General features: G+C 40.2%; 1 protein-coding gene across 1 annotated transcript in view; it reads left to right on the forward strand.

The window, feature by feature from the left end:
• Window positions 1–16,678, forward strand: part of CACNA1F (calcium voltage-gated channel subunit alpha1 F) — a 4,101,209-nt gene that overhangs the window by 1,075,868 nt on the left and 3,008,663 nt on the right. The window contains 1 exon segment of the mRNA XM_044079296.1: window positions 2,168–2,242. Coding sequence (XP_043935231.1) covers window positions 2,168–2,242 — 75 coding nt within the window.

Consider the following 16,678-nt stretch of genomic DNA (forward strand, 5'->3'; position numbering starts at 1 on the left):
CTTAAAAATTATTCTGCACTTTTGGACTCTGCTGGGTCCTCTTCTAGTGGTCACAAACAAGACTACCATGATGTACCTGAATAAGCAAAGGAGTACAAGGTCCTACCCTCTTTGCTGGTTGACAGTGATGGCCTGGGAGCTGGCTGTACATCATGTTCTAACTTGTCAGGCCACATACATTCTGTCAGAGCAAAATACAGACACAGACTAAGCAAATTTTGGACAAACCCTCTCAAATGGAAGGCCTATGTCGAGGTCTTCCAGGACTTGATCCAAATGTGGGGAGCTCCTCAAGTAGATCTGTTCACCTTCTTTCAAAATCGACAGCTAAAAACATTCTGTTCAAGACATCTTTACAGCCATGCTTGGAAGGCAGATAGTGTATTATTTCCATGGTTGTGAATGTTCCTCTATGCTTTCCAACCTTTCCATTGGTTTCCAATGTACTTCTAAAGATTTATAAAGAATTACCAAAGATCATTGTAGTAACCCCCCTTTTAGCCCAGGCAAAGTTGGTTCTACCTTTAAATGGAATTGGCCAAGGGCAGTTACCACAAGTTTCCTCACAGAATGGATCTGCTCAAAAAAGATCAGGGGCAAATGGTACAGCCCAACTTAGAGCAGCTGCAGCTGATAGCCTGGATGATTCTATTTTTATGTTTTTAGGCACTTGTTCCATATTTAATGTGGTAAGAGAACCTGCAATTAGAAAATTGTGAGCTTACAAGTGGAAGAGATTTTCTAGGAGAGTACCTAGCTAGTAGTAGAAGTCCCAAAAGAGTTTCAACCCCACTGGTTTTGAAATATTTGTGTGTGCTACTTAGATATGTTTTGTCATACACTTCTTTCAAAGTGCATCTTGCAGTCATCCTAGCTTGTTAGCCTATGGATCCCTCTCTTTTGTCTCTCTGTATGGCCAAATAGTTTATGAAATGAGTGTTGTACATGGACCACCTCAAAAACAAATTCTTCCTCCTTGGGATCTCAACTTTGTTCTTGAAAAATTGACCTTACTTCCTTTGAACCTTGAAAATTTGACCTTGCCTCTTTTGAGCCTAACCCTCAGATACTTTCTGGTTCATTACTTGGAAGATTTTTTTACTCACTGCTGTAACATCTGCAAAGCAAGTCTCTGAGCTGCAAGCTCTCATGAAGAGCCAAACCTGTCTGATTTTTCACAAACATCAGGGTTGGGATATGCGGTTGTCAGTCATTCATGCTTAAAGTTATTTCTGAATTTACCATGAATCAATCCATCAATCTCCCAGTGTTCTATTCTAATCCAAAAAAACAAGGAAGAAAAGATTCTACATACTTTCAAGATTGTACCTCAGCTGCCTGCGGACTTCCAGAGAACAAAGCCCTTTAGGAATTTTGTTTCCTCTCCTATACAAGGGCTACGTAAGGTCAGTTTGTCTCTAAGCAAACTATTACATGGTAGCTGTTTTCTGCTCTTGTTTTCTGTTGCTCCCATTGTGGTAAATCTCTTCCAGGTAAAGTTAAGTCTGACTCAACTAGGCCTGTATCCTCATAGATGGCATATTGGAAAGGGATGGACTCTAAAAGCAGCAGCATGGTTCTGTATTCACACCTTTACAAAACACTGCAAACTATATTCTTTTTCAAGGTCCAGAGCAGGCTTTGCAACAACCATTTTCCAGGGGCTCCTGAATCTTTATCTGTCCAACTCCCAAGTAGGGTAAGCTTTGGGAATTTACCCAAAATTCCACTGGGGCAGTATAAATGATTAACATAGTACAGTTGCACAAGTCTTACTTACCTGTAACAGTAGATGTTCAAATTCTCACTGCTTCAGTGACAGCACACACCCACCATCACCCAGATAGTGCATAGTTGAGGTGGGTTACAACCGCTTTGATGCAGTTGTTGTTGTATTTGGCTTTTAAAATGGTATTGTGATTGGCTGTGAATTTACTCTTGCTAGACAATTCTGGTTTCAGGAACTTTCCTCATTCATGATTCTGTCTTATTTTTCAGACTTTTGCAGTATAACTGTTTCTAAGGGAATGTGCAAGCTTGGCTGGTTTTGATATGAGCTTTATACCTCACTGTTTTGTTGCTTTAACTTGTCATGTTACATTTTCTTCTGTTCATGTTTCCTTCATATGTCCCTGACTTGCATCTTTTTATACACTTCTTTAATCAGGTGTCACTCTTGCTGACCTGACAGACAAAAGGAAGAACAAGCTTGGTTGGTTCAGTCACTCCAGTGAAACTCATGGTAATGTTCTATTTTTTCTTGCTTTGCATGTGTTTGTGTGCTACATAAACAGTATTCATCAGCAGTGAAGGTCCTTTCAAAAAACAAAGTGTCTCATTATAGGGATTCAATACTACTATACCTCCAAAATCAACCTGTTTTAATGCAAAAGGCCATTTGCTTCCATAATACTTATACTTTCAGCCAGCATCTAGCCTTTAGATAGTACCTTCTTTTACACATTAAAGAACAATTTAGCTTATTTTTCTGACTTATTGCATTTCACTTTAATTAGAGCAATATAATATATAGCTTTCTTTTATAAACACATTTCCTATTATATAAAATATGCTATTTTATGTTTTTATAGTTATGTAGTGTTTAATCTTTAGGTGGATACATCTACATCTGCATGTATAATGTGTTATATAACTGCAGAGGACTGTTTGCTTCTTTGTTTATTTGTATTTGTTAATCAGGGTACAGCACTGGTCCTAGTAGACTTTTTTGGGATTCAGTCTGGGAGCACTCTCTGATGACATGCCCAAGAGTCACACTAGTAGACAAATTATTTTAGTTGATCTTGTTTTAATGTACTACGTAAACTTATTTAGCAGGTTTAATATTTTTTTGTTTAAGAGCATTTTACTTGCATCATGGTGGAAAAAGGATCCACTGACCAGGTCATTCATCTGGTTAACAACAGAATAAAATCAACACGAACGATGAGTACCTAGATGATATTATAAGTAACTGCCAAATGGCAGCTTAGTGATATAGTTATTGCTTTGCTTAAACAAGTTAAAAAATATTTATGTGTTTAAGCCCTAACCATGACATGTGCTAAAAATACTACAAGGGAAAAAAAAGACAAATATAAAAAATTAAAACAACAGAAGTAAGTTAATCTAGTTAAATCATCATCCAGAAAAGCCAAATCAAAAACATGAGTGTTAAGGGACCACTATTAAAGCAGACCAGAGTGGAAGATTTCTGAAGGCACTTTTGTGGTAGTTTCCAAAGGTGTGCAGCTGGTAAGCAAAGGTATGTACACTGGATGTTTCCAGGCATGTCCTTGGAACTGCTGACACCCCTATGACATCAAAATGCAACATCTAAGTTAGATTACTAGACAGTCAATTTGCAAAGCTATGATAACCTTTATTTTGTAGGGTTAAGAAAATCAGGGCTACAACTATACCAGCAGCCAGTGTATTTCATGAAGCTAAAGTTGAGGGGGAGTATGGTTATGAGGTCTTATAATGATAGTAGTTTATACAATTACGTAACCTTTCTTTTGAGTTCTGCAGTATCTGTCTCCAAAATATCTCAGTTTTGAAATGCATCAGGTAGGTAGCATTGCACTATTCAAGTCTGTAAAGACCAGGGCATAAGCACATACCAAGAGATCCTCTTTGGGTGATGTGTTATTAAGGTGTTGTTCTTCAGCTGATAACAATAAATATTACCAGCAGCTGGCATCTAGTCCATGAATAGTAGCCGTCATTATCATGCCCAGATTTTCCTGTTTGGATACAGACTTGTTTCTTCATAGGTAATATATGGAGGCAAAATAAGTGCAAGTTGCAAAGAGAAAACATGCACTACCAAGGCCTCAGTCTTCATGGCATTAAGCTTCAACTGTTTTCCTAGTTAATCACTAGTGGATAACACCCAAATCCCCCAGTAATACACTAACACTGGCTGTTTGCTCTTATGGAAGGAAAATGTATCAGTATGTATCAGTGGAGATATAACAGTGATAAGTAAGCCCTCTTCACCTAGTAAGGGCACCTGTGGATAATGTAAATGGTGTGACCAACAGACATAAAAACAAGTATTGTGGCACTTTGCTTACCAGAAGAAAAGAACTAGAATTGCTGAGTTTTCATACCACTCCCTGGTAATGCCCAGATATATATGAACAGTGCAGCTTCATCTTATGTTTCAAGTTAGTTATTCTTAATGTCATTGTGAAGATTTGGGAAGATGGGCGAAGGCTGTGAGCCTAGTCAAATAGAATTTGATACATAATTCTATCATTTGTAAATATAAATGTAAAATACAGGCTTGTGTTCTTAAATGAAAGAAAACACTGTAAAATGTGAACTTCAAGATTGTAGCAACATTGCCATCTGCTGTAAGGAAACCTAAGCCAATCATTTCACATCTGTTCTTTGAAGGTAAAATTATGTTTTGTATACTCTTTTGATCTAAATAGTGGTGCCAAAGTGGCTGGCTGAACACATTATTTATATTGTCTTAACTTAAGGAATGATTGCTAGAGTGTACATGTGAAATGTCTTTTATTGTTGTAGTTTCCTGAGCAGGTGTTAGATGGCTAAGTAATGCAGCTTTTGGGTCTGGGAACTCCAGACTAAGTGTCAAAATGATGTAATGTGTATACTGGGAAAACCTAAGTGTCAAAATTATGTAATCTGGGAGGGCCCTAGCAGAGCTGTTTGTTAGTAAGTTTAAAAACTATTGTTCAGAGAGAGACTGTGAGCATTTTGATCTTGATATCCAACTTATCAGCACTCTGCCTATTGTCTTATGTAAGTAGTGTCTTAGAAGTATGTTTTCTTGTAGTATATCTAGGAACTCAGAAGAAAGTTAGACAAGTGTTTTTCTGTTATATCAGAACTTTCCTACTGTATTGTTTTAAGTTTCTGTGTGATCTCTGAACTCTTAGATGTCACTGTGGTGTAGTAGTATTGTCTTGTGTTTTTAATTATTTATTATTAAATATTTTAAAACCTTTTACCTATGGTTGGTTTGTGTAGAGATAAGTAAGCTCTAGAGTACATTACATATTTATAGAGTACGGTGGTAGCGTTGTTACCTCACAGCAAGAGGTTCTCCTGTTTGATTCTCGGCTGGGCTTGGGAGTGCCTTCTGTGTGGAGTCTGCATGTCCTCCCCGCGGTTGGGTAGCGTTTGAAAGACATGCGTGCGTAAATGGGTGTGCCTTCGTTGAAGGTTGAGCGTTGAGCTGGCACCTCTGCGTTTCGTAAAAATCTACTGCCAATCATTAGTGGACTGGAGTTCCGCTGTGGCGATCCCTTACTGGGAAAAGCCGAAAGACAAACAACATTGTAATAAGCCCTTCCAATAAGCCTTAGACTGATTAGTCACATTACCAATTGGATAATAACATTGCACAGTAATAATTGGACACCCTTTTAAGGGCCTTTGGGTAGCTGATAAGTATTAGCTGGTGGCGGCAGAAATTACTACCGTATAGTCTGGGTAAAGCGACATAACTGGAGAATCTGTGTCAGCCTTTCCCAGGAGTGTCTGAGAAGTTGTATAAATACTTATCTCAAAGTGTATGTGATGTGGGCAGGGACATGAAGCACTGGTGGGACAGAGAAGGTACTGGAGGTTAGCTTGCCAGCTAGGCTGAGATCTAGACCATATAGCTGTGCCAGTGACGAGTCTTATTAGGGACCTGGAAAGCAAGAGAGCAACTAGCCGCAGACTGACTGTGATCTCTGTGTGCACTTAAGGGAAATTGTACTTCACTGTGTGTATTTGTTATCCTTTCCTGTTATATGAGATGCCCTCCCTGGTGTTAGTGGTAAGGATTGAGGCTTCTTGATTGCTGAGCCAGGGCACGGTTGTCACATTTGTGGTGGCAGTGGTTGGGATAAGATATCATTGCATTTGTGGTTGGCAGTGGTTGGGATAAGATATCCTCACTTGTGGTTTGCAGTGGTGTGGTTAGATTGAATCCTGTAGCTTATGTACAGTGATCATTGAAGGTGTTTTATACTCTAAATCAGCCACGCAGTGTATACTCAGAGTTCAGATATCACAGTTGTTTTATTTCTTTTGTTAGCTTAGTTAGTCAGGGTGAGCAGGCAGCATGTCAGCACAGGAGTATGGAAAGCTGACAAGGAGCCAGCTGGTGGAGATGTGCCAGGCTAGGGGACTGGTGCATTGGAAACCTAACTAAGGCAGACCTGATTGCAGCCTTGGTTACAGCTGCATCAGAAAACAGCATCCAGGAGGACAATCAGACTGGAAGTGGAGATATAATATCCTCGGGGAATGGACAGCTCAATCTTTCTGCAGTGGACTTAAAAATCCAGCTGGAGCTAAAGAGACTTGAGTTGGAGGCCAGGCATTTGGAGATAGAAGCCGAAGAAAAGGAGCGTCAGAGGAATCATGAGAGGGAAATGCTGACTCTTCACCAGAGTCACGGAGGTAATGGGGAAGGGAGTAACTGGACCCCAGAAGCACAACAGGTCAGTAAATTTCTTCTGCAATTTAAAGAGGGGGATAATTTTGATAGTTTCATTCACATGTTTGAAAGGGTATGCAAACAGTATAGTGTTGACCAAAGGCTCTGGGTACGGTTCCTGACCCCCTTACTCCATGGGGAAGCTGTAACTTGTATATCACAAATGCCTGATTCTGTTTTGATTATACCACTGTAAAAAATGTCTTTTAGAGTGTTTTAAGCTAACACCTGAAATGTATAGGAAAAAGTTTTGTGAGCATAGACGCAAGGCAGATGGAAATGTATGTGAATATGTTGCTGAACTGAGCACTTATTTTCATAGCTGGGTGAGTGGATGTCAGGTCACCACTTTTGAAGGGCTGACAGACCTTTTGGTGAGGGAATAAGCCCTTAGCACTTTGCCTGAGGACATGAGGATCTGGTTAGCTGATAGACAATGTGCTACTTCAGATGAGTTGGGGAAGAAGGGAGACCTGTACCTGGCAAGCAGGGCAGCCCTACACAGGAAGGGGACCCCCAGTACTGGTCATGGGTCTAAAGGAACCCATGGTGGGCAGAACAGACTGACCCAACAGAATCTCCCAGTAGCAGGGGAAGCCACTAGTCCAGGTACACGTCCAGGAGCTAGGGTTAAATGTTTTGAATGCAACCAGTAGGGCCATGTGGCATACAGATGTCCACGGATGCAAGGTGGGGAACCAAAGGTGAGGGAGCCAGTAAGTGGGTAAGACAGAATGCCAGTAGTAGGTTGTTTTGAGACAACAGGGGTATGGAACTACCATCCTGCAGATGTCCTGAGAGGGAAGGATTCAGATGAAGCAGTGCCATGTACTTATGCAGTTATACGCAATGAGACTAGGAGACAAGCATGTAGGTCTGGTAGACTGGTGGAGACCAAGACAAAATGCATACTTGCAACCAGGACTGCTGCGGTGGTTACTTCAGTGAGCTACGCTGTAGCAGTGAGATTGAAGGTGAGCCACAGCTGCTTGTGGGTGCTGATGTTCCCTTAGACAGGGTAACTGTAAAGGCAGAGGTGAGTAGTAGTACCCAGGCTGACAGTGAGTCACCACTGTCAGAAGATGCCAGACTTCCTGTGGAAGGGGGGCTGGGAAGGGTTACAAGGAGAGAGTTGAGACAGGCTCAGCTGTCAGACCCTACATTGCAAGGCCTGAGGCAGGTAGCTAGGGAGGCACCTGATTCTCAAGGGAAGGGAGAATCTATATACTGGGACAAAGGGTTACTGTACAGAGAGTGGACCCCTGAGGGTGGGCTAGAAGGTGACAGAGTACAGCAGTTGGTAGTGCCTAGAGCCTACTGTCTGGCACTTCTAACCATAGCCCATGATATTCCCTTTACAGGTCATATGGGCATAAAATGTACAAAGAGACATATTATGCAAAACTTCTATTGGCCTGGAATTTCCAGAGATGTAACAGGGTACTGCAGGTCCTGGGAGCAGTGCCAAAAGGTAGGCAAGGCAGGAGACAAGGTGAGATCTCTTTTGATGCCTTTGCCTGTGATTGAGGAGCCATTTCAATGGGTAGCTGTGGATATTGTGGGTCTTCTGAGTACCCCAAACTGCACAGGGAAAAAGTATATCCTAGTAGTAGTGGGTTATACTACACAATACCCTGAGGCAGTGGCTTTGTCCTCCATTGAGGCAGAGAAGGTGGCAAATGCTTTGTTAGAGATTTTCAGCAGGGTAGGTTTCCCAAAAGAAATACTGAATGACCGAGGTGCCAGTTTCATGTCAGACTTGCTGGCTTGTCTGTGGAAGTCCTGTGGGGTGAAGCACACTGTGGGGTGAAGCACATAAAGACCACCCCCTACCATCCCCAGACTAATGGTCTTGTTGAGAGGTTAAACTCCACAATCAAGTCCATGCTACGGGCATTTGCAGATCAGTTTAAGAGGGAGTGGGACAGATATTTGCCCCATCTGTTGTTTGCTTACAGAGAGGTTCCCCAGGAATCCACAGGTTTTTCACCCATTGAGTTGCAGTTTGAGCATAGGATGAGGGGACCTCTAGATTTAATTTGAGATGAGTGGGAAGGTGAACGTGAGTCTCACAAGGAGTCTGTTGTGGCATACGTCCTAAACCTCAGGGCAAGGCTCAGGGAACTCATGGGCTTGGCCCAGGAGAACCTGGCAGAAGCCCAACAACAGAAAAAGGTGTGGTATGACAGGAATGCTCGAGCTAGAGAGTATGCTGTGGGGCAGCGGGTAATGGTTCTCATTCCTGTCAGAAACAACAAGCTGCAAGCAGCTTGGGAGGGACCCTACAAGGTGGTAAGAAAGGTAAATGATATTAACTACATGGTGGAAGTGCTAGGCAGATGGCAGGGGCACAAATTGTACCATGTTAACATGATGAAACCTTACCATGATAGGGAGGCCCTTGTGCTGAGTATTTGCAGTGGATTGCAGGAGGAGGCTGAGGGAGATCTGGGGACTGATCTCCTCAGTGAGGCTCGGGCTGACACCTCAGTGCAAGGAGTAGCAATGTCCCAGCAGCTATCTCCAACCCAAGTTCGAGAAATCTGAGCAGTGTTGCAGGAATTTGGGGACATGTTCACTGGGAAACCAGGGTGCACCCACCTGATGCATCACCAAGTGTATACAAGGTGTCAAAGTCCTATTAGGCAGGCCTCTTATAGCGTGCCTGAGAGAGTCAGACAGACTCTGAAGGAGGAGGTATAGGAGATGTTGGAACTAGGGGTGATTCAAGCGTCCAACAGTCCCTAGGCCTCCCCAGTGGTGCAGGTGCCAAAGAAGGATGGCAGCACCAGGTTCTGTGTAGATTACAGGAAATTAAATAGTCACACAGAGTCAGATGCTTACCCCATGCCTAGGATAGTTGAGGCCCAAGAGTAGCTGGGTGGGGCTAAGTATCTTACAACCACTGATCTTAACAAGGCTTACTGGCAGGTGCCGTTGACTCCCAGTGCTAGAGAGAAGTCAGCCTTTGTGACTCCTTTGGGCTTGAATGAGTTCACAAAGATGCCCTTTGGGATGAAGAATGCCCCAGCAACTTACAAGAGGCTGGTGGATAATATCATAGCAGGAGCAGGAGGGTTTGTCCTCGCTTGCCTAGATGATATTGCCATCTACAGCCATTCCTGGCCAGAGCACCTTCAGCATGTTAGGGAGGTACTAGGCAGACTACAGACGGCAGGGTTGACCATTAAGCCGAGCAAATGGTGGGTATGGCAGATGTCTCCTACCTAGGACATAGAGTGGGGAAAGGTAAGATAAGGAACCTGCCAATGTGGAAGCTATTCAGGCATGGCCTGCACCTGTTACCAAAAAGCAGGTGAGGGCATTCTTAGGGACAGCGGGGTACTAAAGAAAGTTTGTCCCTAGTTATAGTACCATAGCTGCTCCCCTCACAGACCTGACAAGGAAGAACAGGCCAGATAAGGTAGTGTGGACCCCAGCATGTGAGCAGGCATTTCAGAAGCTTAAAGAAGCTTTAGGAGGATCCCCTGTGCTAGCCAGTCCAGATTACAGCAAATAATTTGTTTTGCAGGTGGATGCTTCAAACCATGGATTTCTTCAGAGGGGAAGGGCACCCAGTGGTTTTATCTCAGCCGTAGGCATCTACCCAGGGAGGAATGCTATGCAGCTGTAGAAAAGGAATGTCTAGCCATAGTGTGGGCACTGCAAAAACGTCAACCTTATCTGTATGGAAGAAAGTTCAATGTAATGACAGATTACAACCCCCTAACATGGTTAAACAGGGACAGTCAGCAAAATGCCAAATTGATACAATGGAGCCTGGGGTTGCAAGCATATGATATGTCAGTGCAGCACTGCAGTGGGAGTAGCAATGCCAATGCAGAGGGGCTCTCAAGACAGGGAATGGGGTGAGGTACCCTCAGATAGACCTAACCCTCTCAAGCGGCGTTTCTCAAGGGTCACTTGAAAAACTAGCTTGAGTTCTCCACGGGGAGAGATGTGAAGATTGGGGGAAGATGTGCAAAGGCTGCCAGCCTAGTCAAATAGAATTTGATACATAATTCTATCATTTGTAAATATAAATGTAAAATACATACTTGTGTTCTTAAATGAAAGAAAACACTGTAAAATGTGAACTTCAAGATTGTAGCAACATTGCCATCTGCTGTAAGGAAACCTAAGCCAAGCATTTCACATCTGTTCTTTGAAGTTAAAATTATGTCTTGTATACTCTTTTGATCTAAATAGTGGTGCCGAAGTGGCTGGCTGAACACATTCTTTCTATTGTCTTAACGTAAGGTATAATTGCTAGAGTGGAAATGTGAAATGTCTTTTATTGTTGTAGTGTCCTGAGCAGGTGTTAGATTGCTAAATAATGTAGCCTTTGGGCCTGGGAACTCCAGAGTAAGTGTCAAAATGATGTAATGTGTATACTGGGAAAACCTAAGTGTCAAAATTATGTAATCTGGGAGGGCCCTAGCAGAGCTTTTTGTTAGTAAGTTTAAAAACTATTGTTCAGAGAGAGACTGTGAGCATTTTGATCTTGATTTACAACTCAGCACTCTGCCTGTTGTCTTACGTAAGTAGTGTCTTAGAAGTATTTTTTTGTAGTATATCTAGAAACGTAGAAGAAAGTTAGACAAGTGTTTTTCTGTTATATCAGAACTTTCCTACTGTATTGTTTTAAGTTTCTGTGTGATCTCTGAACTCTTAGATGTCACTGTGGTGTAGTAGTATTGTCTTGTGTTTTTAATTATTTATTATTAAATATTTTAAAACCTTTTACCTGTGGCTGGTTTGTGTAGAGATAAGAAAGCTATAGAGTACATTACATATTTATAGAGTTTATTGTAATAAGCCCTTCAAATAAGCCTTAGACAGATTAATCACATTACCAATTGGATAACAACATTGCACAGTAATAATTGGACACCCTTGTAAGGGCCTTTGGGTAGCTGATATTTATTAGCTGGTGGTGGCAGAAATTACTACCGTATAGTCTGGGTAAAGGGGCACAACTGGAGAATCTGTGTCAGCCTTTCCCAGGAGTGTCTGTGAAGTTGTATAAATACTTATCTCAAAGTGCGTGTGGTGTGTCAGCTACCTGGGCAGAGACACGAAGCACTGGTGGGACAGAGAGGGTACTGGAGGTTAACTTGCCAGCTAGGCTGAGATCTGCACCCTATAGCTGTGCCAGTGGGGAGTCTTATTGGGGACCTGGGAAGCAAGGGAGCAACCAACCCCAGACTGACTGTGATCTCTGTGAGCACTTAAGGGAAACTGTACTTTACTGTGTGTATCTATTATCCTTTCCTCTTATATGAGACACCCTCCCTGGTGTTAGTGGTAAGGATTGTGGCTCCTTGATTGCTGGGCCAGGGCACGGTCATCACAGTCATGTCAATCACTAACAAGATCAACAGTGTAATTTTTCTTGGTGAATTTAGCCTTAATTTTCTAGGCCCCCATTCTACAGACATGTTTGAATTCCTTGATTATCTTGATTTCATCCAACAAATTATTAAGCCAGCATGACCCAATCTATACACCCCTACTATTTTTACATTCTTGACCTTTTAATTACTAATTGTTCATCAAAAATTTCTACTATAAACAGTTTTCCACCTACTCTGACCAATGTCGCTTTGCCTTCAAAATCAACTAGTCTCTCAAACTCCCTCCAAGATAGTTTTAATTCATACCAAAATATTTTGCGTTTATTAACAAAATTTAATTCCATCTCTCTTCAATGGATTCATCTCTAATTCTCTACTCCCATGATCTATATCATAGCAGCAGAAACCCTCACAGAAACTCTACTTTTTTCTGCAAGATAAATTCTTTCTTCTTACCCAAAGACTACTTAGACAGATAAAAAAATAATTGGATGACAAAACAACTTAAGCTACATCTACATTTAGCAGACAAATCATGGCATAAATGGAAACAAACCCCAATCCCAGACAATTGGGAACATTTTATTACTTTATGAAACGTTTCAAAACAAGCAATACGCTGATGTAGATTCAACCATCTTAAAACCAACTGTTGTCACTTCTTGGAAAACCTAAATATGTTAATGTCCCACAAAACTCTCAGTAACACCTTATCTCATGATACCATACAATGTTCACAAAGCTGACTCTTGCTCTCTAACTTTCTTAAAGAATTCAGTAATCTCTCCTGTTTTCCACTAGACTATTATATTTCCTCTACACAAACACCCTTTCTCCACCTTTTATACCTCCCTTGAACTTTAAACAAGTAAGAAATAAAGATATTGAACCCCTCCTAAACCGTATTCCTACATCACTAGGACAGATACCTTTAATTCCTGGTCCACTCTCTTCAGCAGAAATTACTTTATCGTCCCTGTACTTCATATATATATATATATATATATATATATATATATATATATACATATATATATATATATATATATATATATATATATATATATATATATATATATATATATATATATATATATATATAAAATGTCTGTTTATCCAATCGCAGCATGTCTTGCGCTTGGAAAATACCCTTGATCAGACCACTTCCAAAGCAACCAAACATTGAAAATGCATGGCAGTACTGGCCTACTTCCATCGTACCTGTCCTTGATGAAAACACTAGGAAAAAATCACTTACATCCAACTTTCAGAATACATCAAAAATAACACCAGATTGATATTATTTTGTACTAAAGCAAGAAAAAGACATAGTGGTGGTGTGGAATTTTTTTAGGCAGTTTCAAGTCTTTTCAGGATATAAAATTAATGAAGACAAAACAAAGGGTACAGCTGCAATCTACGTTTGCACACATGAATTGGTTCAGCAATATCCGTATTTATGGGGACATAATAAAATGAAATATTTAGAAGTATGGGTTAAAAAGGATTCCATTATGGCAACTTAAGGATATGCGGTAAGAGACTAAATAGAAGATAATTCAAAAAATGAGAAACTTGTAGCTCTCTTTACTGGATATGTTTAACAAGATGCAAACGATGAAACTATTTTTGTCCCTTTACTTTTATATACAGGCCAGGCATATTTTTCTCAACCATAGGAGAAGTTGTGGAAACCTATTAATAAAGAGTTGAAGTATTTTGTCTGAGAAAACATGAGAACAAGGGTGAAGTGAGATAAGTTGATCCTTCCAGAACAGTGTGGTTTAATCCTATCTGATTTGAATGGATATTGTAGAGCTAGACAGTTAAGACAAGCAGAAAGCTATAATTAAAAGTGAAGAGGGATGATGATGTAGGGGAAATTCAAGATATAAGGAGAGAATGAGATTTTGGTTACAGATTCTTAAGGAGAATAACAGCCATATAGAATAATATATTTACAAAGTATCAGAAAGTATTCTAAGAACTAAGTCAGCACAGGACTAGAAAATGGAAAAACTGGCAAAAGAAACAATGTATTAGGAGCAAATAACTAGAGAGCTAAAGGTAATAGAGTAGGAGCAGGCCAAGGAGATATTTGGACTGCAGGCTAAAGACTGCCATCCCGCTCAGGGATTGATATCCAATTATAGGCAAAGAGAAAGGGATAAGGGAATCCTAAGTGAAATACTTGCTCCAGTAGAGTTTTTAGTTGAGTCTAGAGCAGGAGCTATTGCTCAAAAATGAAAATTAGTAAGGCATGTAAAATATTGCACAACTATAAGAAGCAGTCAGAGGAGGTTCAAAACGATTGGGAAGAGAGACTGGATAAGCAATTCACAAGAACACAATGGGAGGATATGTGTGTGGCTCCCAAATGTAGAACAAAGTCTAGAAGATTTAGGATTTATGTTTGGATGTGTTTGCATAGTTACTTTTATACCCCAAGTAGACAGCAGACTCCAAAGAAATTTTCCTTGGGTAGATGGCAAATGATGGAGACAAGATGGAAAAGAAAGGAGCAACTAGGAACATGTCTTGAAAGTGTAAGGAGTTGGCAGACTTTAAAATACCATACAGAGTACTCTGTCAAATATTGGGAGAGCAAATGGATGTAACTAAGGAAATTATTATTATTATTATTATTATGAGCTGGGATATATGATCTGAATTGCCTAGATACGATAAGGCCTTCTTAAGTTTAATTCTGGTGGCTGCTAAAAAGCAATTACTAGAAAATGGAAATCAAAGTCTAAACCACCTATATTTGAAGTAGTGAATATTGTAACAGAGATAAAAGAACTGGAAGTGGATCTTTAGAAAAGGGTAAGAGCAAATTATATAGAAAAAAATGGAACTTTTGTGAAAAATACAAACTGAATAATGCTTTAGAGGAGGAATGGTATTTAATGGGAAGCAGAAACTGATCAGTATATTTAATGTTGGATTGATGATGATTCATATGTCTTAGCCTCTTAGCACAAAAAATCTGGACAAAGCCATAAAAAATGGTGGAGACTGTGAAGATATGTGAAGGCTGCCAGTGTAGCTAGATATAATTTTGTAGATAATTCTGTCATTTGGAAATATTAATATAAGCCACAGGCTTGTTCTCTTAAATAAGAAAAATGTATTGGATGTTGAACTTCAAGAATGTAACCACACTGCACTCTGCTGGAGGAAAGCTGATAAGTCAATCATTGTATAATTGTTTGATCTCAAAACTCGGAGCCAAGATGTCTGGATGAAGGAAATCTTCCTATTGTTTTGAGACCAGAGTTTATTGCTAGAATTTACTTGTATAATATTGTTTATTGCTGTGTTTCCTGACCAGGTGCACGCTTACTAGTAAATGTAAATGCAGAGTTTCTGTCAGCCTGGGAACCAGAGAATTGTTAAGAATGATGTAATCTAAAATGAGTCAGCAGGATGTATTATCAATTTAAAGGACTTTCTCAGAGACAAAGAGAGAGCATTTTGCAACTCAACCCGCACTCTACCAGTCCTCTGTATGTAAGTAGGATCTTAGACCATAGTGCCTATCTTAGAAATAGCTAGGAAATAGGAAGATTAGACTAGTTGTTTTCTGTACTGATATCAGAACTGTTCTTCTGTATTATTTTAAGCATTTTCTTGTGATCTCTGAACTCTTGACTAGCACTGTATAGTAAGAAGTGTTGCCTTGTGTTCTCATTATTTATTATTAAATATTTTTAGACCTTTCAACGGTGGCTGTTTTGTGTAGAGATAATTTAAGCTCTAGAGTACATTGCATGTATATAGTGATACTGGCCAAGCCACTCCAATAAACCTTAAAAAGTTCTGGTCACACTTACTAATTGGATAATAATATTGCACAGTAATAATTGGACACACTTTGATAAGGGCCTTATTAGTAGTTGACATTAGTGGTTGGTGGCAAGTAGTACTACCGTATAGTCTGGGTAGAAGCGGCATAGCTGGAGAACCTGTGCCAGCCTTCCCCAGGAGTGTTTGTGTGTTTGTATATAACTCATATCTCAAAGTGTGCATGTGTGTGTGTGTGTGTGTGTGTGTGTGTGTGTGTGTCAGCTATGTGGGAAGAGACACGAAGCACTGGTTGGACAAAGAGGGTGGTGGAGGTTTTAGCTTGACCACTAGGCTGAGATATGGACCCTATAGCTGTGCAGCAGGGAGTCTTATTGAGGATCTGGAGAGAGAGGGAGACACCTGCCCCAGACTGACTGTGATTTCCGTGTGCTGTTAAGGGAAATTGTACTTTACTGTGTGTGTATTTGTTATCCTTCCCAATGTGGACGCCCCTCACTGGTGTTAGTGGTGAAGTCTGAGGCTCCTTGATTGCTGGCCATTGCATAGGTGGCACAGAGACAAAGGCACAAAAATAGAGACAATTTGTAAATATTGCTCTTACAATTCTATAAAGTTGATAGAATAACATGTTTTTTATTAGAATGAATTTTCTGAAGGGTAGGAAATCTGAAACTTAAATGTTCGTCAATATTTTCTAACTTTAATCCTCCCCAAGATCCCAAAGATTGGCCAGAAAAATGAAATTTTATGAGAAACAGACTGAAAATATCATGGAAAATCTAGATAGTTGAGAGGCATATGATGATTGTATAAAATGTAAGTATATGATGTATAAAGTTAGTAATTGTAACCATGTTAACATATTTTGTATTTTACATAAATGTATGTTTGCCTGTGCCTTAAGTGATAATTCAATAAAGGTGTTAAAAATAGCACTATCTTTCTTTAAAACAATATGGCTTTGGGAGAGGCTCAAGCAACACGACTGCTTTATGGACCCTGACATATGGTATCTTACTGAGCATGGATAAAGTTCATTTTACAG

This window comes from Protopterus annectens, chromosome 8.part0 (genome assembly GCF_019279795.1).
Source record: "Protopterus annectens isolate FY-2018-M chromosome 8.part0, PAN1.0, whole genome shotgun sequence".
In the NCBI taxonomy this organism is placed as follows: domain Eukaryota; kingdom Metazoa; phylum Chordata; order Ceratodontiformes; family Protopteridae; genus Protopterus; species Protopterus annectens.